We start from the raw sequence: 19,906 nt of genomic DNA, 5'->3' as shown, positions 1-19,906 counted from the left end.
TGGACGTTTAAAAAACCCCGCCTAACTATAATGAACGTTTAAAAAAAAACAACGGCATACTATATATATGTCAGTTTAAAAAAAAAAAAACGCCTTACACTATCTACATCGTCGTCACCTTACTATACATAGCTATTTTTTTAAATAAATGTTTACTGTACATGCTAACTTTTTTTTAAGAAATAATAAAAGCATTATTGTCATTTATTTATCTATGTGGGGGTTTTTTTTCTTCAATTTTTCAATAAACATTTGAAACAAAACGGCGCCTTTGCAGTTTGCCGCAAGAAATCGTAGTGGAAGAGGAGGTGAGAAAAAAACGCGTGGGACGAAAATCCGGGATCTTCTGCTTACAGGGTGAGCGAACTAACCAATGGCGCAAAGTTTTTACTTGTCGTTTATACAAGCTAAAGATTACTATAAATTATTTTAAATCACCAGAATGATTATGATGAAGAAAACAGAATGAGACTAAAAACACCAGTTTGATTTGGTAGGTTTAATAATAATAATGATCATGGTTATCAATAAAAAAAGAAAGAGGTATTTATTATTATTATTATTATTATTATTATTATTATTGAAGGGTTCCGTTTTCACTTGAAGCCCAGCTGATCAGCCCCGCCACAAGGAGGCAGCAGCAGCGGGCAGCCTTACCTTACCGACTCACGCGCGTCAACTTTAACCCCGGAAACGCTTCTGTTCTTCCTTTCTATTTGGATCCCGAAAAGCGAAACACTGAGGTGAGACCTTTTCGTTTTTCCATCCTCCCCAATCTGGTTCGTTTGAGCCCATCAGCATTTTGTTTTGCATCGTGTTGACTTTGTCCCACGTTGTCTCAGTTGTCGACCTTAAATTGTCGCCGTGGGCGCGCTCATTTGCTCGCTTTGACGCCTTCACCCACCGTTTTGCCCGTCGTCAATGCACCTCGCTCGTCTCCTGTTCAAACGAGTTGCAAGCCGCTCGCTTGTTTGCCTTCGAACATTATCGCATCGTATTGTATTGAAATTTGATATATTTTTCATCTTGAGGTGCGAAATTTCTCTTAAGTCTTTTAAAAATTGCGGCTCGAGATGCAGCGGGGTGACGTCACAACATGGCGTCTTCCAGAGAGAAACGCTCGCTAGAAGCTTTCTTATTCGTTTCGACTGTTCGGAATCGCACTCGACAATTTAAGACACTATTATTATATATATATATAGTCGGCCATTTTGTAGTGCTGTTTAAAACGCAGCCTCACTAAAGTCCCCTCCGTGTATCCCGCAATGCATCATGGAACCCTAATCACTTCACTGTTTAGAGAATGACTAAAATCGCTAAATAGTGATTTGACGAGTCATTGATTCCACAGAACAGAAAACTGAAACGTGATATAATTTCAAGGGGGTTAAAAAGAAATCTGGAGGGGAAAGATGTGGAAATGTAGAGCCAAAGTATTTTGTTTTCTGGAAAAGAATCGTCTATCCTGCAGCAGATTGTCTTCCAAAGTTGTTTGTTTTTGGCAAAAGTGGATGTGTGACACGTTTTTTTTTTCTTTGTATGTGTGGTTAGACAAGATGGCGCCACGTAAAGGCAAGGAGAAGAAGGAAGAGCAGGTGATCAGTTTGGGACCTCAGGTGGCCGAAGGCGAGAACGTCTTCGGCGTCTGCCACATCTTCGCCTCCTTCAACGACACCTTCGTGCACGTCACCGACCTCTCCGGGAAGTGAGTGCGAGCGATAATGGCGTGCGAGCGATAATGGCGTGCGAGCGATAATGCCGTGCGAGCCATAATGCCGTGCTCGCCCGTGTGCACTCGTAACGGTCCGGTTTCTTCAGGGAGACCATCTGCCGCGTGACGGGCGGCATGAAGGTGAAGGCGGACCGAGATGAGTCCTCCCCGTACGCCGCCATGTTGGCGGCGCAGGATGTGGCGCAGCGCTGCAAGGAGCTCGGCATCACCGCGCTGCACATCAAGCTCAGGGCCACCGGCGGCAACCGGTCAGTCACGCACACACCTTTTACCAGAGAAATTGTCACAAATTCGTATCCCTGCCTCATAATAATATCTGGAAAAGTTGATTTTCCCCAAAAATATTTTTCACAAAGGGTTGTTAATTTCCCAAATATTTAGAAGTTGTATATTTGCAATCTTCAAGAATAAGTAAGTTGTGTATGTCTGGAGAATTTGTATTTTCAAGAGAGACTTGTTAATTTTGTGTGTACATTTGTTTTTTATCTTTTTACTGATGTGTGTAATTGAAAAATGAAAAGTTGGAGTTAAGAAAATAAAATAACTCGCACCCTTCTCAGAAGTTCTATTGCAGAGAAAAGTTAGTAAGAAAGTCTTGTCTTATTTGCTAAGGTTTTAGTTATTTGGAAAATGCTTTGTTTAGTCAAACTTTACTGGGGGAAAAATATTTATGAAATGTCCCAAACTTGTGGACCTCAAATCTTACATTTTAATCCCTTGCTCTTGTTTACATCTGCTCCTTAATGAAATTGGCCAATCAATTAAAATAATCATTTTTCTTTCATTATTATTGGAACGGTCCAATTTGAACTACACAAGCTACTAAAAAAAAAAAGAAAGTTTCTGCCAAATGAAGTGGAATAAATTGCCTGTCCGTCGCTCATGACATCAACTTTTGTCTTTCAGCACCAAGACGCCCGGACCGGGAGCGCAGTCGGCACTGCGAGCCCTCGCACGATCTGGCATGAAGATCGGACGCATTGGTGAGACGCGCGCACGCACACACACAAACGCAGGAGCCCGCTCATGTGGCGTTTTTGTGCTTTCAGAGGATGTGACCCCCATCCCGTCAGACTCCACGCGCAGAAAGGGAGGTCGTCGCGGACGCCGACTGTAAACGCAACACAACCTTCACGTTTTCCATTCAATAAACGCGTTGAACCACAACGAGCGTCTTGTCTTGCTTCAACGTCGACACCAAACAAGTCAACCCGTTTGTCGGCAGGATCTTTTAATTCCTTTCAGTTGAACATAAATATCAAAGAAAGAAGGCATTTGGCCTCATAATGCACGGCGGGAGTTCAGGTGAATGCTGTCCATGTTTTCTCCAAATTTCGGCTCACTCCTCAACCTGAAGCTGCTCTTGGAGCTCAGCCGGCGCGTCGTCTTCGCCCCGCTCGTCTTTAGCGTCGTCTGCGAGGACGCCGTCAGGATCGGCGGTGTTGTCGACGTCGTAGAGGATGTCTTCGGGGTTGGGCGCTGGAGGACAGAAGTCCTGCTCGGGGACGATCTTGTGGAAGATGGCTTCGGCCTGAACACAAATACGTGGGACCACTTCTTAAAAAAGTTACCATTTTTTTAAAATTTGGTTTAAATTAGGTGTTTTTTAATCACCCAGTTGAGGAAAAACACATTAAGCTTATTTTTTTTAAATTGGGTAACTGCTTAATCGAGTTAAATTTATATTAAAAAAAACAAATATTTCATGACATGACCAACTTTACAAAGAGATGGCTTAATGAGTGCAAGTAATATCAACACTAAAAATGTATTATTATTTTTTTTAAATCGTACCTGCTTGATGGCGTGTTCGTGACCCAGCTCAGCGTCAGGTCCTGAGCACACGTAAACGTTGGATGGAAAGCGGTCGCCATCTACCACCTCGGTGCTCCCACTGCCGTCGTCCATGTTGAAGTAAAAACACCACAGGACGCCGGGACGCGAGTCCTGGTCACCCGACTGCGTGGTGTTGAACATCCTGTTCACGACAGGCAACAAGTCCTCGTAGGCGGAGCCCAGTAGTGATTGACAGGTGAGGTGGACCAAATCTGAGAAGGGCAAGATGGATGTGTTTTTTTTTGTTGTTGCTACCGTGAAGCCCTAAAACGGATGCTCACATGTTCCTGGTGCACACGTCATCGTGGATGGCGACAGCTCCACCATCCTCACGGCAGGAAGTCCCGCTTCCACGGGAGGAATGGTTACCACGGAGACCTTCATACACAATTCAACATTAGCAAACAACAAACCAAAAAATAATTTTATCTTGTGCCAAGTGTGGCCATGTGACCTGATCTTGGTCGCCGGGAAGAACGGATCGGTCGGTGATGAGCACGCCTCTGGAGATGGACCTGCACCAGGACACCACTCACAAAAATCAACATTTTCAATCTGAATATTTCTCTTAAAAAAAAAAAAAAATCCACATCGTCTTGCCGATTGAACTAAAAAAAAAAAAAAAGATTTGTGGTGGAGGCGGGGTCAAACCTGGTGGGCGCAGCCTCATTCTTCAGCCTTGTGGGGAGGAAGCCATCTTCCAGCACAAAATGGCTGCTTGTGATTCGCTGTCCACAGCCGTCAATCAGCGAAGTGCACCTGGCATGGGGGAGGAGCCTCATGAGCGAGACAAAAAAAAAAAGACACCAAATGGACTGCCATATTGGATGTGTCAAATACTGAGGTGAAACCATCTAGCCTCTAAACAAAAACTAAACTCTAGAACTTTATGTCCGATCTAGAAACTCGCACCTTTTCCTTGGGACTCGTACCCTCTTCTCTTGCACAAGAACTCATTTGGAGACCAGTGGTTTCCCTTGGAGTTAGAATATTCCCTAGTGACTAGAAACTTCATTTGGTTAGTAGGAACTTCACTCAAGATTAGAACCTTCTCTCAGGACTAAAACCTTGAGTCCAGACTTCAACCATCTCCCAGGACCAGAACCATCACTTGAGACTAGTACCATCTCTTGGGTGTAGAACCTTTACTCGGAATCAAAACCTGGACTCTGGATTAAAATCTTCTTTCTACAGTCTTCTCAGTGTTAGGACTCGAACCTTCTCTTGGTACTAAAATCTTATCTCAGGACTAGTTACTAGAACAAGTGACATACTTTCTCCTTTAAAAAAAAGTGTTCACATTTAAGCACATTTTGGGTTGTCACTTTGTCAAATTGATTTATGTGACTTTTCTTTTACGATGATTTCAAATTTCAATTACAGGGCCCATCTGCCACATCCAATATGGTGGATACACTGCCCTAAGAGACATTTATTTCTAGACGCCAACGGTTGCAGTGGTAAGGAGAAGGCGTGGCTACCTGTTGACGCTCTTGTCCAGCAGGAGGCAGCTGATTGGATGCCTCAGGCAGTACACGCCCCCAAACACAGCACACATCCTGAAATGTCGACCACACGGTCACATGGCTGCCGCCCCCCTGGCCGCGCCCACCTCACCTGCAGAAGCACTGCGGGATCTCGCCCAGGCCGTACACAGGGAACAGGAAGGGAGTGTTGCCGTAGCGACCCAGACAGCGCAGGAAGTGGCGCGTGGAGGCCAGGCCGTCTCGGGCGGGCGTGTCCTCCGTGGCCATGGCGATGGAGTGCAGCAGGAAGTACTGCAGGTTGTCGCCAAGCTGCTGGTCGCGCAGGAAGTCCAAATATGGTCGAGTGCTGTAAGCTAAAAACAAAAAAAATGGATGATTACCCACAATGACTTGGAAGGCCAAAGTGCGTCTTGTCATCCATACTTTCACATTCATAGTTGGCCTGAAGTTGTGAAAGTTCCGCCATATTGGATGTGGAAGACGCTTGGTGAATTCCGCCAAATTGGTGATGTGTAGCTTGTGACGCTAACTATTCTCCGTGCTTTTCTTAATGACGAGGACGGACGGATCTTGCTGAAAGTTTTGAAGTGCCAGCAACGTTGACGGATGATGCAGATTGGGCCATTCTGACACTTTGACCCATCCAATATGGCGGCAGCGCTTCACATAACATCTGCGGCCACTCACCCTCTAGCTCCTCCTCCTGCTTTTCCTCCAGACAGGAAGCCAAGAAACGCATCAACTTCCTCTTTTCAACCATCGACAGCTGGCGACTGGCGAACACGTCGGCCCGGCTGCACGGCACCTGACCAGGAAGTGACCACGACAATCAATCATGAACATAAACAATGATATTCGGATAGAAAAGGGCGTGGCCATGAAGTGACCAAAACGAGTACGCACTTGCTCCACGTTGCCGTGGCGATAGGTGAGGATCCGGGTGACGTTCTTGAACTCGGCATAGCGGCTGACGTTTGATTTGATGAGCAGGTCCACCAATGAGCCGCGAGCGTACATCAACTGAGGAAGAAAAGCGGCGCATAAATGACAGTTGAGTCATTTGGGGTGTACAGATGAGCAAATATGATCAATTATGGACGAAAAGTACCAAACAAACGCTTTTAATGGCTTATCGGTTACCTTGGAGACGAGGTCGATGTTGAACCTTCGTCCTTCTTTGAGCAGGTCAGCGTAGGTCAGCTTCTTCTTGCTGGGCTCCGATTGGTCGGTCGTCTCCAGGGGGCGTGCCGGGTCGGGCTCCTCCTTTTCTGTGTTTGTGGTCTGCGATTGGATGAAATAATCTGTAGCTCACGTCACCTGGCGTCAGTTGATGACGTGCACGCCTTACCTCTTCTTCCTCTTGGTGCTTTTGCTCCACGTGAGCCGTTTGCTCTTCTGACAAACACAAACAGAAATGTTACAGCTCTTTTGTTTTTGTTTTTACAACCACGACTGTGGAGCTAAAGTAACCTGCACATGCTTCTTCTTCTTCTTGTTTTTCTTCTATACAGCATTGAACCACCTCCTCCTCATCTTCCTCTTTTTCATCTTCCTCACTAAAAGGGTACAAACAACCAAATATGTCAACTTCATCTGAACAACGCCAAAGATGAAAAGTGACCTGGTGAGCTGACCTGGTAAAACAGAACACCTGCACATTCCTGATGGAGGTGGAGTCTGCATTTGACAGACAAATTGTCTCCTCCCCTTCTTGCAATAGGCTGGACCAATCCTGGACCTCATTGCTGTACAATTGCTCCTGAAGGAGAAAACAAAAGCAGCACCATCACATGAGGTGAACTTCTTGTCTCTCACAGCAAACGACCAATTAGCACACAGCAAGGAGTCACCTGATGTTCTTTGATCCACGTCAGCAAAGCGTTAAAGGTGAAGCTGGCCCATTTGGATGCATAATAACTCCTCCTGAAACGCAAACGCACAAATGTCTCAGTGTGCCGCGTAAAGACTCGTAGGACATTTGGGAACTCACGTGTCCAGGTGAAGAACTCTTTGTCCCACTCGAGAACATGCTGCCGCCACCACAGACTCCGTAAGACCTTCAATAATTATACATCAACAATCAAAGCAATTTAGAAGCTTTTTTGTTTGTTTGTTTATTTAATCACAACTGGAATTCATTCATATATGTCATGTTGATTTTCACAAAAATCGTGTTTCCTCCCACCAGCCTGTGAAGCCATCGTGACGTCATTACGTCAAGGTAGAAACACAGCTGATGAACTTGGCAGTGCGGAGATGACGTGACAAAAATGCGCATGCAACTAAACCATTAGTATTAGAATAAAAACAAAATTGTGATACGTTTATTAGCGAGTTCACGAGCTTGTTTACTAGCCGCTACCATTGAAAATAAACAGACTGTTAGCTACAAGCTAACCGAGGCGTGTATCGCTAGCTGGTGACTAGTTTAGCATTCCACCCAAAAAAAAAAAAAGATGCTTGTACGACATGCCGCTTTCATGACATATTTGCACACGCGGCATCGCAGTCAAAGGTGTTTTGGAGAGATTACCTGTGCCCAAAATGACGACGTCGAACTCGGATGGAAGATCCTCGGCAGCCATCTTGCCACAGGCGCGTGAACAACCCAGTGCTCGTCCCCGACAGTGTGCGTGTGCGCATGCGCATAAACAGGCAACATACACATTGACGCACAAACATATCTTTCATTTACTCATTTCAATATTTTTTTCATCTTTTTTTTTTTTTACGTTCATGCGAGTACATGATCAGAAGTTTATTAACAAAAGTAGGTCATGAGATCCACAAAGACAAGAAGAAGCTATCACAAATTAGACACTGGAATCCAAAGAACCAAAATCCATGATGTCGCATCAGGTTTCCTTTTAATCAGATGAAATCAGATGAAATGGATTGCGTGTGCACGTATGGGAATAAAATCAATAACTGCAACTGACTGCAGTGATTGCTCAAATACAACAAAAGACAAAGTTCAGTATTTGGGGCGTTTCACATCCACCCTGTGGGGAAAAAATAAAAATAAATAAGACAGGGTCAAAATGTAAAGTCTTAAACAGGTCAGAGTGCTGAGGAACGCTATAAAGAGATTTTTATATTGTGAGTGAGGAGAAGCTAATAAGTGAAATAAGTAAATTATATATATATATATATAAATATAAATATATAAATGTATTTTTTTTTTTAATCACGCTATAACAGAACCAGGAAAACTGTATCGTGATTCGGGAGAAGTGAATGAGTGAATGACTACATTTGGGCTCTCCTGAATCCCAATATAGGGATTTGTATAATAAGAAAGAACTAAGAAATCCACTAAAGATCCCTGTATAGTAAATTTGGGAGCAAGCTATATGCACTACACAAAATGGCCGACTCACTACAAAGGACACAATCTAGCGACTTAGGAAAGATTTCCAACACAGACAAAGACTCACCCATCGGCCTCCATCCTCTTCCTCTTCTCGATGATCTGAAAGAGAAAAGGCGCACGATGATGACATCATCAGATTGACAAGACAGCAGAGGAGGACGGCGCGTGCTCCCTTTTTCATTTCTCACCGCGCTGATCTTCTTCCACTGGCGATCCAGCTCCGCCTTCTCGTTGGTCTCCTTGAAGCGGCGCGTCTTGCGGCCTTCCGACATCTTGATTCCGTACTGGAACGCCGCCCTGCGGGGACACGTGCGCAGATACGCCATCAGGTGGGCATGCTGAGGCTATCGCAGACATATAAACCACTTTTGTGAAATGACGGGCCGCTTCCTGGAGGAGTCACACCGTATGTACGTACTTGGGCAGCGCCTCCTTGTTGTTCATGTAATCGGAATATTCCTCCTGAGTGTCAAAGTCCCAGCGACCCAGTGGACCTTTCTTGTTGCCCTGGAACGTCACACGCCGTCACGCGACATCAGCGCTCAAAACATTACAAAGCCTTCCATGACAAGCGCTCGTGGGACGGGACTTACTTGGTCCATCTTGCTGTAGTCCACTTCCTCGTCACTGTCCACGGCCAGGTCGTCCATCCTACACGCAACGCGCGCACACACACGCAAAAGTCAATTTTGTTTTCATTCAAACAGAATTGTGCGTGCGTGTTCACGCGTCTTACGTGGCAGGGTAGCACTCGGCGTAAGAGTTGGATCCCCCGAAGAAATCTCCAAGATGTTCCTGAGCTTCTCTTCTCTGTGAAGGCGTGACGCACGTTAAGGACACACACAGCGCACGCACGCACACACCTGTTGGTCCCTGGCCCCGCCCACGTGATATGACTAGACAAGGATATGCATCCGGGCCCTTCCATTGGCTGGCTGCAGCAGCTGCAAACTTTTCATTGATCAACTTGAGCTGATCTCGCACTGATCCCGGACCTGCAAACGTGACAGCTTAAGTTTGATCCAAGCTAGCAAGAAAGTTGACATTTCTGTGCGGCATACCCGAATCTGCCTCCTCCACCGCCTGCACACAACACATGATTGGTTTTCAGTCAAACGGCTTTATTATCACTATAGTGTGTGTGTGTGCGCGCGCATGAACCTGTATATCCTTCTCAAAGTAGGCGTTTCTTCGCTTCTTCTCATCCTCTCTGTCTCGTTCCCTGTCTCGGTCCCTGTCCTTGTCTCGTCGTCTGTCTTTGTCTTTGGGAGGTTTGGACGAGGACAGCGCCGACGGCACGTAGTCGCCGACGTCGTCGAAGATGCTGCGCACCACAAGACACGCACGCACGCTTCATGAGCGCAACGACCACCGCGAGGAAACATCAACAAGTGTGTGTTTTCTTACGGACCCGATATCAGCTTCTGGAGCTCTTTTTTCATCCGCTTTACCTGAAACACATTCCACGCACGCACATGTCACATGTTCTGTCGTCATACGGCAAAGGCGACGTTTTTTTTAGCACCACCACATTGATGTTAATTGTTAGCACATGTGTGGGATTTGACATTTTGGGTTAGCGTCAAGCTAAGCTATGGCGTTGTTTGAAATACACAATTGGGACCCGACTCCCGTGGTTTTCTTTAGGTCGATGCTGACATGTGGAAAAAGGAAATTTTGATCAAACCAATTAAAAAAAACACACACATTCATTTGGAAAAATCTACAAAAATAGCCAGATTATTGCCAATTCTGTGGTCGAATGCTTGAATGTTGTCTTTTTCTTGTATTGTAAAAAAAAAAAAAAAAAAAAGGCTGATATTTGTCCATTTTAAAAGAGCCAACATCGCCCGATTAAATGGGTCGGCAAATTATTCAGTCGGGACAATCGATCACCTTTGTCCTTCTTCTTGATCTTCTTGTGTCGAGTTCCTTGGCGGAGGTAGGAGAGGATCTGCGTCAGCTTGGAGATGACGATGTCGTTGGTGCTCAGCGTGGTCTGCGCCTGTTGCACGATACAAACACGCCGGATGAGCGCACACGCCGTCCGGTGCGGCGCGCGTGTGCGTGCGTGCGTACCTCCATGCTGGGACAGTCGGCTTTGCTGCGTATGAGCGTGGTGGGGATGTCGGTGTCGGTGAACTCGTCGTCCAGGTCCACCACGTACGCCATGCGGCCCGGCAAGAAGAGCTCGTTGCGCTCCAGCGTGCCCGAGCGGAACACCATGCGGTAGATGTTGCGACCTGCTCAACGCAAAAATGTTTTTTTTTTTTGCATAAGGTAGCATTCTATGATGCTGGACTTCAGAAAGACATGTCATAACTCATCATGATTAATTAATTGTGACTCTTTTTGGTGTATACTATTCGGCCACTGGGGGCAGCATAACATAGTGGTGCAGATGGCTAAGAAAACAGCACCATAACCCGAATCCATAGTGAACTCACCGAGACGAGTCTTGAATTCAATCTTCTCTTCTGGTTCCACATCTTTCCTGCCGCACGCACGCGATAACGGAGAGCGCAATGTGAATTGTCAAAGTCACAGATGAGGAGTCACGACGAAGGTCAGGAGCGTGAAGACCTACTTGGCTTCCTTCTGGACTTTCTCCATCATGTCTTCTTCTTCTTTCTCTTTGCTGTTGATCTCGGCTCTCACCTGACACGCAAAGAAAACAATATATGCTTGCTGAGATCGCACCCGCCCGCACCCCCTAAATCCATTTCTGTTTGTCCAATCCTCACATGCTTGAGTACATTTTTTTCTATAGCAATTGGTATTTGGAACATGAAGTAACTGGTGGACTCATTTCATTCATTCATTGTAAATTACAACAAGTCACCAGTCCTCATAAATACATATATTTTGATCACATTTATTATAGCTTAATTGTATTATGGTGACATCTTTGCACAACCTGTCAAATAAAGCATGAACAACAATTCTATTTAACTTTTTAATACATCTTGACATTGTATTTAATGCTTCTTATTTCCATAAAAGGTCTTCATTGCGGCGAATTCCATTGAATGACTTTTAATGTTTTTTAATGACAAACTCTGGAACAAATTAATGGCATTTCCACTCATTACAATGGAAAACATTAACTTGGCTTGCAAATGTTCCAGTTTGAGAACAGGATTACAGGATAATTCATACCCTGATTTTCCACTGTATAGTGATTAGGAGTATTCGATGAATCGTTTCTGCCCAACAGTCAATTATGTAGTCCTATATAGTGATTAGCTAGTATTTAATTAATCATTTTAGAATTGTCCACTATATAGTGATTTGAAAGAATTTGACTCCTCATTTCTCTATAAAACTGAATAAAAATCCTGTGTGTGTCCATTCCTCACCTTCTGCAGCAGAGCAAAGTCGAGACCTTTCACCAAGTGAGTGTGCTCCATGTCACCACCCAAGAACTTGGACTCTTGGATCAGCTGACGTCGTTTCTCCGCTGCAGACTTGTCCCTGCGTGACATTAGCATATTAGCACAAGCCATGGTGTTGTTACAGAAAGCATTAATCGCACTCACGCCTCGGCCGACGGTCCCACGGCTCGGTAGTTGGCGGTGGTGCTGATGAGTTCCGTCTCCTCGTAGTCCTTGTTGACGCCATCCCGCCGCTCTCGGGCTCGGTCGCGGTACTTCTCGGCCAGCTCGCGCTCGCGCTCCATCTCTTGCTGGCGTAGCTTAGCATAGTAGCTAAGGGTCGCGGAAATACAACACCAGTCAGTCATCAGGTCAAGATAAACGATGTTTGGAGAATCGGTTAAACCTCTTTTTCTTCCGCCTCCTCGCCGCAGGATCTTCATCTTCATTGTAGTCCCTCGGCATTCTGGGAAAAAAACAACCGTTACTGTTGCCAGTTTTGTTATATTGTGTGGTTGCTGTTGTAATGTCACGTTCTTGTAGCAATGATTTTAGAATGTTATGCTGCTTAAATCATATTGCTGTCATGTCACGTAATCAAATTGTTGTCATGTTATTGTAATATTACAACGTTGCAGTAATATTGTTGTTGACATGGCGTCAAGTGTCATAATTTTACGTTGCTGTAGTCAGCAACAATATGGTTACAGTAATGTTGTTGTAATGTTATTTTGTTTTAGTCATATTTTGGTAGAGGCGCACTCATGATGTCTGGACTTGGAAGGCGGGGCCGATGAAGGTGTGGCCCGCGGTGTCATCAGCAACTTCCTGAAGTCGTCATTGGTCAACTTTGATCTGTAGAGCAACACATACACTTTTGTTAACCAAGATAAATACACATATGAGAGGGCAGGAGCGAGTCTGCAGACACTTACTGAGCAGCTGATCTGCCGTCATCCACATCGTGACCCTCGGGAGCCAGAGGGTTCGAATAACTCTCCGCTGAAAGAAACACGCACGCACATTAGCGTAAAGCAGGCAAACACTCGCATCAGGACCACACATTTGGTTCATATAGGTAAGGTCAAGCCATGATAAAATCCAAATCGTAATCGTCCAGAATGATTGAAAAAAAACACGACATTTTATGTTTTGGCCATGTCGCCGAGATTAAAAGAAGCATATTGAGCACATCCATCACAAGTTCCTACTGGTCTGCTCTCGCCTTTTAGCAAGAAAACAGCTAACTAGCACTCCAGCTCATGCTAGCGCTAGCTTTGCAATGGTCACGTAGCGAGCACAAGAGCTAGCATGCTAACCGGGCGACTTACTCTCGGGCATGTTGACGGCGTCAAGTTGTCAACCTTCCCCACTGTGAAAATTAGCTTTGTGTTGGATTTGTTTGGATTCAACGACAATGCTGGCAGTTCAGCTTCACTAGCGGAATGGCACTAAAGCTGTTTTCTTTCTGCTTCTGCGTCTTCCTCTTCGTGCTAAACGGCAGCGGTGGCGAACAAGAGTAGTACATTGACGCCCCCTACTGATTCGGAATGCTTATTGCTTTGCCTGACAGACGAAGCTGTTCATTTAACGTAATTGGGGGGGGGGGAGATATTGGACTTGAAGAATTCCATTAAAGATCTAATGATTGTATTTGCTCTAATTTAAAAATTCCATGAAATATCTAATGATTTTGTTTATTTTAATATAATACGCTCTATAAATGACAATAAAAAATGTGTTGTCATCAATCAAGTATTAAATAAAATAGAGTTGAGTAAATACATTGATTTGAACATAATAAATATATTGTATTGTATATTGTATGCTTCATTGTAATAAAATAAAAACGAATAAAGTAAATGCATCCTGTATGTCCAAAAAAATGTGAGATAAATGTGAAGTAAGAAATGGAATCAATTCAACGTGCACTTGCAAAATGTAAAAACAACATATCAAATAGTATACACAAGGTGTTCATTTTTTGTTTTATGTTTAGTTTGAATGCACTTTTTCTCAAGTAAACAAAAAAACACAGCTCTGGAAATGCTTGTAGGTCGCACTTTGTGGAAAAAAAACAAAAAATCATATTGTCCAACCACATCAACAAACTTCTGTGTCATTCAGAAAAGTTTATTTTTTAGGAAAAATAATGTCATTTATTTTGGTGACAGACAACATCACCGCTGCTCTTGTCACCATGCCGCCAGGCTAAGCTAGGCTAGGCTAGGCTAGGCTAACGGTCAGTTGCAGTAGTTCTGCAGGTCAAAGATGTTGCACGGCTTGTGGCAGCACTGCTCCACGATGCCTCGCTTCACCAGCACCTCCATTTGGTCCTGGAGGCCCTGGAAGTCCAGTTCTGGCTCCCCCTTGCCGCCACCCGCCGCCTCGCCAACTTTGGGCGGGAGGAAACCTGTGCGCATGCACAAACAAACACCGTCAAATGACACTGCATCATCGTGACATCACACCAGGTGTGACATCATCAACATCAGAGTTGCCGTGACGACACTTCTGGACTTCTGGGGCACGGGGCTCACCCAGCAGGGGGTGCGTGTCCCTCTTGGGGTTGTAGAAGAAGCCGCGGTCTCCGCAAACCAAGAAGAGGGCGTCCACCAGGTGCGAGCCGCACAGGTGTTGCGGGTCGGCGGCGGCGGGCCGTGGCGCTGCCATCAGGACCAGCAGGGTCGATGCCTGAAGCCACCACGACGCCATCACGGGGAGCTGAATGGCAAATATGTCAGGGCCACACATCTATCTGTCAATCACAGCACTAGGAGGCGGGGCTTACCTGCAGGGTCCAATGAGAATGAAGATGACAATGAAAAGGAGGTAAGGAGGTGTGAGGACGAGCACGCCACCTGCCAGACTTTTATAGGGCCAGGCCACGCCCACTGCCAGTGCGTGTGTACGCGCGTGTTGGCGCTTTTAGTAGAACAAACACAACAAATGAGGCGACTTGATGTGATGAACTGCCACAAATATTGACTTACTTCCTTTGATCACCTTCACGTCTTCTTCTACTACCGATATTTGGCAGAGGTCCTGGTCCTCCAACATGTCCTAGTCCGGCAACAGCGTTAGGGTCTGGTCTGGTTCTAAAGTGGGCCTTTGTCTACCAGTAGGTCCTGGTCCACCAGAGAACTTTGAGCAAGTCCTCCATCAATTGCTGTTTTTCAGCAGGTCTTGCTTGACCTTGCAAAAGGTCCTTATCATCCAGTTGGTCCTCATCCTCCACCAAGTCCTTGTCCTAAATCAGGCTTCCTTTCTCAAGTAAATCCATGTCCGCCATTAGATCTTGGTCCTTAATCAGGGTCTCATTCTCAAGCAAACCCAAATCCGCCAGTAGGTCCTGGTCTTGCATCAAATTCTGAGCAGGTCCTCATCCTCCGTCAATTGCTGCTTCTCAGCAGGTCTTGACCTTGCAATAGGTCCTTATCGTCCAGTAAGTCCTTGTCCTAAAGCAGACTTCCTTTCTCAAGTAAACCCATGTTCACCACTAGATACTGGTCCTCTAGCAGATTCTGAGCAGGTCCTCGTACTTCAACAGTTCTTGGTTCTCCAGCTTGTCCTAGTCCTGCAACAGGCCCGTATCACCTATAGCAGGTCCTTGCCTTCTAGCAGTTCTCAGTTGCCCATCACGCCCTGGTTCTATATCAGGTTCCGGTCCATATTCCAGCAGGTCTTTGTCCACTAGTTGGTCCTTTTCCTACAGCATGTCCTTGTCCTAAATTCAAACAAATAGATCTTTTGTGGATTTTTTACAATACATTGTATAAAAAAGTAATGATTAGGGAGTACAGAATTTTCCAGTGATGCTAACTGGTTTACTGTAATTTTAAACATTTTTGGAAAATCTTTGCGGTGTTTGCTGAGGATAAAAAAAAAAAGCTGACAGAAGGTTTGATGATGTCACTGGAAAGTTAAGTCCAAAAAAAAACAGCAGTGCGTGTCAGCAACATGCTGACACAGCTCACATTGAACACTAAAGTCAACAGTTGCCGTGACGACATCGCCACAGTGACATTTCCATGACAACGGATGCCGAGTAGAATTTCTCAGAAATGTACTAAGAAGGCAAACAATTTAATCAATCAATCAATCAATCAATGTACGCAAGATTATACATCTCGGTCTTCAAGTACCGCTATCCAGCCTGTTTTCCATGTCTCCCTAAGCCAACACAGCTGAGGATGGTTATCAGGCTTCTTGCAGAGCTTGCTGATAGCTGATCGTTTGAAACACCTGTGTTGGCGGTGGGAGACATGGAAAACAGGCTGGATAGTGGCTACGTCATCATAGCCGAACACGTCACGTCCGTGGGTAACACGACTCCCGACAGATGACAGGCCGGCCGTTATTTTGAGCGTGGGTGTTGCAGTATTAGAGTGACCACACGAGGGCGCCAAACAACAACAGTAATCACGCAAAGGCAGCATCAACCTGAGACAGATACAACTAGACCACGTGACTGGAAACCGATGAGAAGCAGACCTCACCAGAATCTGACTACAACCTGATCCAAACCACATCCCTACCAGAACATTAATAGAACCTGTCCGGAACCAGACCAAAACCAAAATTCTAACTAAATCCTAACCAGGTCTGGCTTGTAACTGAGAGGAACATGACTCGACCCAGAACCTGACCTGAACTTGTCTAAACCCTACTACAACTTGATTGCAATTATAGACACGGACTGGAACTTGAGTAGAACCAGATCCAGACTGAGTATATGGTTGGAACCAGACTAGAACAAGTCAGAACCTGACTCAAACCAGACTCCAATCCTAACCATAATCTGACTAGACCTGACAAGAACAAGAACAGAACCTGAAAATAGTGCCAGAACCTGACCCGAACATGTCTGAAACCTCATACAATCTAACGAGAATCCGACCAGAACCAAACCAAAACAGACAGTGAAAATATATATATGATGTAAGGATATAAATTTGCACTGGAGTTTTGCTTGCCAAGAATTAATTTGTGATGTCATTATTTTTCATTACTACGTCATCAAACGTCCCCGCTGTGATTGGTTCATCAATTGTCGCGATCGATCATTCACTTTAGTGTCTATGTTTGACCACAAGAGGGCAGCGTCACACCACGTTGAATAATGCCATTTTTCAAACCGTTATCTTAGCTTTAAAATAAACTAAGCTAGGCTAGGCTAGGCTAGTTGAAGAGGTTGAGCGAGCTGCGTGAGCGTCAAAGTGCGTCAAGGAGGTCATAAAAGACTTTAAAAAAAAAAAAAAAAAAGGTTGTAAAAGATTTTATGACATGTTGGGCTGGTTAATGTTTGCTGCCGACAGGTGACACAAGATGGGCGCCTCTGAGCACAACACACGTACACGCACACGCACGCACGCACACACGCACGCACACACACACACACACACACACACACACACACTTGCTTCATCATCTTCATTTTTCACGCTTTCCAATCCGAAACACACAATAATTAAATATTATTGCCACTTATTGTTATTATTATTTTTAAACATATGGCGCATTTTTCATTTTTGTTATTGAAATTAGGATTATGTTCTTTAGGCTACCTTTGATCTCACATCAAATTTCTGCAGCCACACCCACCCATTAAAAATAAGTCAATTAAATGCTTTCCCCCCCCCACCTTGTTTGTTTTTAATGATGTTCTACATTTTAATGAACGGTATTATTCAAAACTATTTTACACTTACTCTATATTTGGTGATTTTAATTCTAAACTCAACTTTCTAAAATGTTTTCACATCAAAGAAAAATAGTCATTAATGTGTCAAAGATTAAAATAATCGTTGTAGTAAAAATACAGTGAATATTCATAGAAAAGTATGTGAATTTTCATTTTGAAATCAAATGATTAAAATGCATAAATACAGTAGCCTATATGTAATTACATTTATCAATACAACTGCATTGTTTTGTTAATTAGTTTGTTTGCTTTAAAATTAAAAAAAAAAGTAATAAATGGTTCTTAATTACTTTCCTTTGAAGACCGACAAATTAATTGCACCACTAACACTTGAGATTGATGAGGTGCACGGCACACGCACGCAGAGGTGAAGAGTGTGTGTACCTAATGAATTGTCCTTTAGGGCCTGACACAAAGAAAAGTCATGAGTGTAAAACAATAAAAAGGTAAACTCGTAAATCCACAAATGGTCGTCACCGCCGCAAAATTTCACACGCTGCAGGAGAACAATTGGGTCGACGTCCACAATTGTTCGGATTTTTTTTTTCCTTCTTCCTTTTACAGAAACTCTCAAATCGAAGACATCAACATGTGACCTTGAAAATGTTCGCTTCTTCTGTTAGCTTTTGCTTCGTTTTCCGTTTGGTTTTTCTTTTTTGTTTATTCCAATCAAAGGTTCAATTAACTCCAATTCAACACTAAGGCCACAAAAACTAAACACACACACTAAAGTTTTTATTGCTATAATTATCAAAATAGAGTGTAACGCGTGTGTTGACTGGTGAAAGTTTATGAAAACTTTTTTTTAAATGAGAATTTATGATGTATGAGAATTAAATTTAAAATTGAAAACAAACATTTTAAAAATTTCAAATGAAAACTGAGTGGTCTCTTTTGAATTTGAATGTAGGAAACAAATGATATACAATAATAATGATTAACTAATTCATAAAATCGACTTTTTGAAAGAACTTTCATGTCAGTTGCATGACAAATATAAATATGCTATCATATTGTAACAGGGGATCATACATACCTAAATTAGTTTTTCTTTTTTGATTGATTGGAGTTTTTAAATACATTTAAAAATGTACTGATGAATTTGTTCTATAAAACATAAACAAAGATTACAATTAAAAATAAAATGTCATGTTCTTTATTGTGTACCTATATACGTAAGCATTCATGAAAATAAATGTAAACATATCAAGTGAGGTTATTTTTTAATATAAGTTTTGTGTATATAGGCTCTGTTATTAAAATGGCAGCTATAGCCTATATCAACAGAAAAAAAATAACAAGACGAAATGTAATCATTATTGTTGAAGTTGAAGTTTCGATGTTAAAGGTGAGGGAAGGGGGATGGTGTGTGTGTGTGTGTGTGCGTGTGTTGTAGGTGAGAGCAATAAAGTAGACCACGTGACCCGGCCACTTTATAACGGGCCGCAGAGGTGCGCAAGGGCAACAGGTGAAGACGCACTCGGACCACATAGGCACGTCAGGCGAGCGTGTCCGCACGCCCCCCTCCCTCACCCCCTCCATCCAAAATGTACGTGAGCTACCTGCAGCTGGATAAGGACCCCCCCATGTACCACCAGAACCCCGTCAGCAGACACCCGGGCCTGGGCCTCAGCCCGCAGAACTTCCAGGTGCCAGGCCCGGCCCAGTACTCGGACTTCGCGGGCTACCATCACCACCACCACCACCACCACCCCCCAGCCCACGGCCTCGGAGCGGACCCCCACCAGGCCCAGCAGAGCGCGCCCGGCGGGGCCGGGGGCGGCTGGAGCCCGGCTTACCCGCCCCCACCTCTCCCGCACCCGGCGCAGCCCACTCGGGACGACTGGGCGGCGCACCACTACGCGGCCGCGGCTGCCGCTGCCGCCGGCGTGCAGGCCGGGCCCCCGGGGAGCACCGTGGCCGCCGCCGGGGGCCCCAACCTCGGCTTCAGTCCCGCGGATTTTGGCGGGCAGCCCCCGCGGCCGCTTCTGGCCGCAACTCAGCTGAACGCGCCTACCGGCCAAGGCCCGGCCGGCTCCCCGCAGAGGAGGAGCGCCTATGAATGGATTCGAGGCGCCTCGACGCCGCACGCCAACCCCAGTAAGGCCAATCAAAATGCCCAAAAAGAAGAACCATCGTCATCATTATCATCGTCAACGTTGACGTTAATATTATTGCCGTTCATTACTATCATTAATAGCGGTAGTCTGACAACAATAATTTATAGCTCATATTTATTACATTTATTTATTACTAGTGGCAAGATTATATACTATAGTCAACAATTGACAATAAAATCATAATTATAATAATAATTAAATTGTGGCTTTTGTCTATATTATGTAGCTAAAGCTCCTATTATAATTATTTGCACTCTTATTTATGTTATTTAGGCCTATG

At 44.5% G+C, this 19,906-nt stretch overlaps 5 protein-coding genes across 8 annotated transcripts in view; 2 read left to right on the top strand and 3 right to left on the bottom strand.

The window, feature by feature from the left end:
• The first annotated feature begins 601 nt into the window (after positions 1–601).
• rps14 (ribosomal protein S14) lies at positions 602–2,899 on the top strand. 2 transcript variants are annotated; one of them, XM_077546003.1, is made up of 5 exons: positions 602–743; positions 1,552–1,705; positions 1,819–1,980; positions 2,639–2,715; positions 2,782–2,899. In XM_077546003.1, the coding sequence occupies exons 2-5, from the start codon at positions 1,557–1,559 to the stop codon at positions 2,847–2,849; spliced, it is 456 nt and encodes a 151-aa protein (XP_077402129.1). In that variant the 5' UTR covers positions 602–743; positions 1,552–1,556; the 3' UTR covers positions 2,850–2,899. The 2 variants fall into 2 exon arrangements, with proteins under 2 accessions (XP_077402129.1, XP_077402130.1); XM_077546004.1 differs by lacking the exon at positions 602–743 and adding an exon at positions 756–779.
• Positions 2,900–2,943: 44 nt separating this feature from the next.
• On the bottom strand, positions 2,944–7,756 carry chm (CHM Rab escort protein). 2 transcript variants are annotated; one of them, XM_077545984.1, is made up of 16 exons: positions 7,589–7,756; positions 7,046–7,112; positions 6,906–6,978; positions 6,690–6,814; positions 6,526–6,611; positions 6,404–6,450; positions 6,196–6,336; positions 5,959–6,075; positions 5,743–5,860; positions 5,186–5,408; positions 5,050–5,127; positions 4,220–4,327; positions 4,023–4,083; positions 3,850–3,946; positions 3,527–3,780; positions 2,944–3,263 (listed from the first exon to the last, which is right to left on the bottom strand). In XM_077545984.1, exons 1-16 carry the CDS (start codon positions 7,638–7,640, stop codon positions 3,072–3,074), a joined length of 1,839 nt encoding a protein of 612 aa, XP_077402110.1. In that variant the 5' UTR covers positions 7,641–7,756; the 3' UTR covers positions 2,944–3,071. The 2 variants fall into 2 exon arrangements, with proteins under 2 accessions (XP_077402110.1, XP_077402111.1); XM_077545985.1 differs by having other exon boundaries at positions 6,404–6,447.
• A 149-nt stretch (positions 7,757–7,905) lies between these two features.
• ik (IK cytokine) lies at positions 7,906–13,325 on the bottom strand. Its single transcript, XM_077545994.1, has 20 exons — positions 13,134–13,325; positions 12,738–12,804; positions 12,565–12,657; positions 12,209–12,268; positions 11,968–12,135; positions 11,788–11,902; positions 11,016–11,086; positions 10,876–10,922; positions 10,508–10,671; positions 10,325–10,433; positions 9,840–9,879; positions 9,590–9,752; positions 9,490–9,511; positions 9,340–9,423; positions 9,165–9,249; positions 9,022–9,079; positions 8,847–8,935; positions 8,617–8,725; positions 8,493–8,527; positions 7,906–8,057 (listed from the first exon to the last, which is right to left on the bottom strand). The coding sequence occupies exons 1-20, from the start codon at positions 13,141–13,143 to the stop codon at positions 8,030–8,032; spliced, it is 1,617 nt and encodes a 538-aa protein (XP_077402120.1). The 5' UTR covers positions 13,144–13,325; the 3' UTR covers positions 7,906–8,029.
• Positions 13,326–14,045: 720 nt separating this feature from the next.
• On the bottom strand, positions 14,046–15,929 carry ins (preproinsulin). Of its 2 annotated transcripts, XM_077546900.1 has the most exons (4): positions 14,796–15,929; positions 14,594–14,727; positions 14,343–14,526; positions 14,046–14,215 (listed from the first exon to the last, which is right to left on the bottom strand). In XM_077546900.1, the coding sequence occupies exons 3-4, from the start codon at positions 14,515–14,517 to the stop codon at positions 14,046–14,048; spliced, it is 345 nt and encodes a 114-aa protein (XP_077403026.1). In that variant the 5' UTR covers positions 14,518–14,526; positions 14,594–14,727; positions 14,796–15,929. The 2 variants fall into 2 exon arrangements, with proteins under 2 accessions (XP_077403026.1, XP_077403027.1); XM_077546901.1 differs by having other exon boundaries at positions 14,594–15,929.
• Positions 15,930–19,053: 3,124 nt separating this feature from the next.
• The window catches only part of cdx1b (caudal type homeobox 1 b), a 3,399-nt gene continuing 2,546 nt past the window's right edge, over positions 19,054–19,906 (top strand). The window contains exon 1 of the mRNA XM_077547019.1: positions 19,054–19,606. Within this exon, the coding sequence (XP_077403145.1) occupies positions 19,054–19,606 (553 nt within the window). The remainder of the gene's footprint in view (positions 19,607–19,906) is intronic.

The sequence above is a fragment of the Vanacampus margaritifer genome, chromosome 16, assembly GCF_051991255.1.
Source record: "Vanacampus margaritifer isolate UIUO_Vmar chromosome 16, RoL_Vmar_1.0, whole genome shotgun sequence".
In the NCBI taxonomy this organism is placed as follows: Eukaryota; Metazoa; Chordata; class Actinopteri; order Syngnathiformes; family Syngnathidae; genus Vanacampus; species Vanacampus margaritifer.
This window is presented reverse-complemented; position numbering and strand designations above follow the sequence as displayed.

What these genes read in the sequence shown, in the direction of transcription:
- rps14 (XM_077546003.1), top strand. Translation starts at nt 1,557, where the DNA reads ATGGCGCCACGTAAAGGCAAGGAGAAGAAGGAAGAGCAGGTGATCAGT. An exon ending in AGGGCCACCGGCGGCAACCG is followed by an intron (nt 1,981 to 2,638) that starts GTCAGTCACGCA and finishes TTTGTCTTTCAG; the next exon opens with CACCAAGACGCCCGGACCGG. An exon ending in CATGAAGATCGGACGCATTG is followed by an intron (nt 2,716 to 2,781) that starts GTGAGACGCGCG and finishes TTGTGCTTTCAG; the next exon opens with AGGATGTGACCCCCATCCCG.
- chm (XM_077545984.1), bottom strand. Translation starts at nt 7,640, where the DNA reads ATGGCTGCCGAGGATCTTCCATCCGAGTTCGACGTCGTCATTTTGGGC. An exon ending in CGTCGTCATTTTGGGCACAG is followed by an intron (nt 7,113 to 7,588) that starts GTAATCTCTCCA and finishes TAATTATTGAAG; the next exon opens with GTCTTACGGAGTCTGTGGTG. An exon ending in GCAGGAGGAGGAGCTAGAGG is followed by an intron (nt 5,409 to 5,742) that starts GTGAGTGGCCGC and finishes TTTTGTTTTTAG; the next exon opens with CTTACAGCACTCGACCATAT.
- ik (XM_077545994.1), bottom strand. An exon ending in GCTCCAGAAGCTGATATCGG is followed by an intron (nt 9,753 to 9,839) that starts GTCCGTAAGAAA and finishes TGTGGTGCGCAG; the next exon opens with CATCTTCGACGACGTCGGCG. An exon ending in CCAATGGAAGGGCCCGGATG is followed by an intron (nt 9,250 to 9,339) that starts CATATCCTTGTC and finishes TAACGTGCGTCA; the next exon opens with CGCCTTCACAGAGAAGAGAA.
- ins (XM_077546901.1), bottom strand. Translation starts at nt 14,517, where the DNA reads ATGGCGTCGTGGTGGCTTCAGGCATCGACCCTGCTGGTCCTGATGGCA. An exon ending in GGACACGCACCCCCTGCTGG is followed by an intron (nt 14,216 to 14,342) that starts GTGAGCCCCGTG and finishes GCATGCGCACAG; the next exon opens with GTTTCCTCCCGCCCAAAGTT.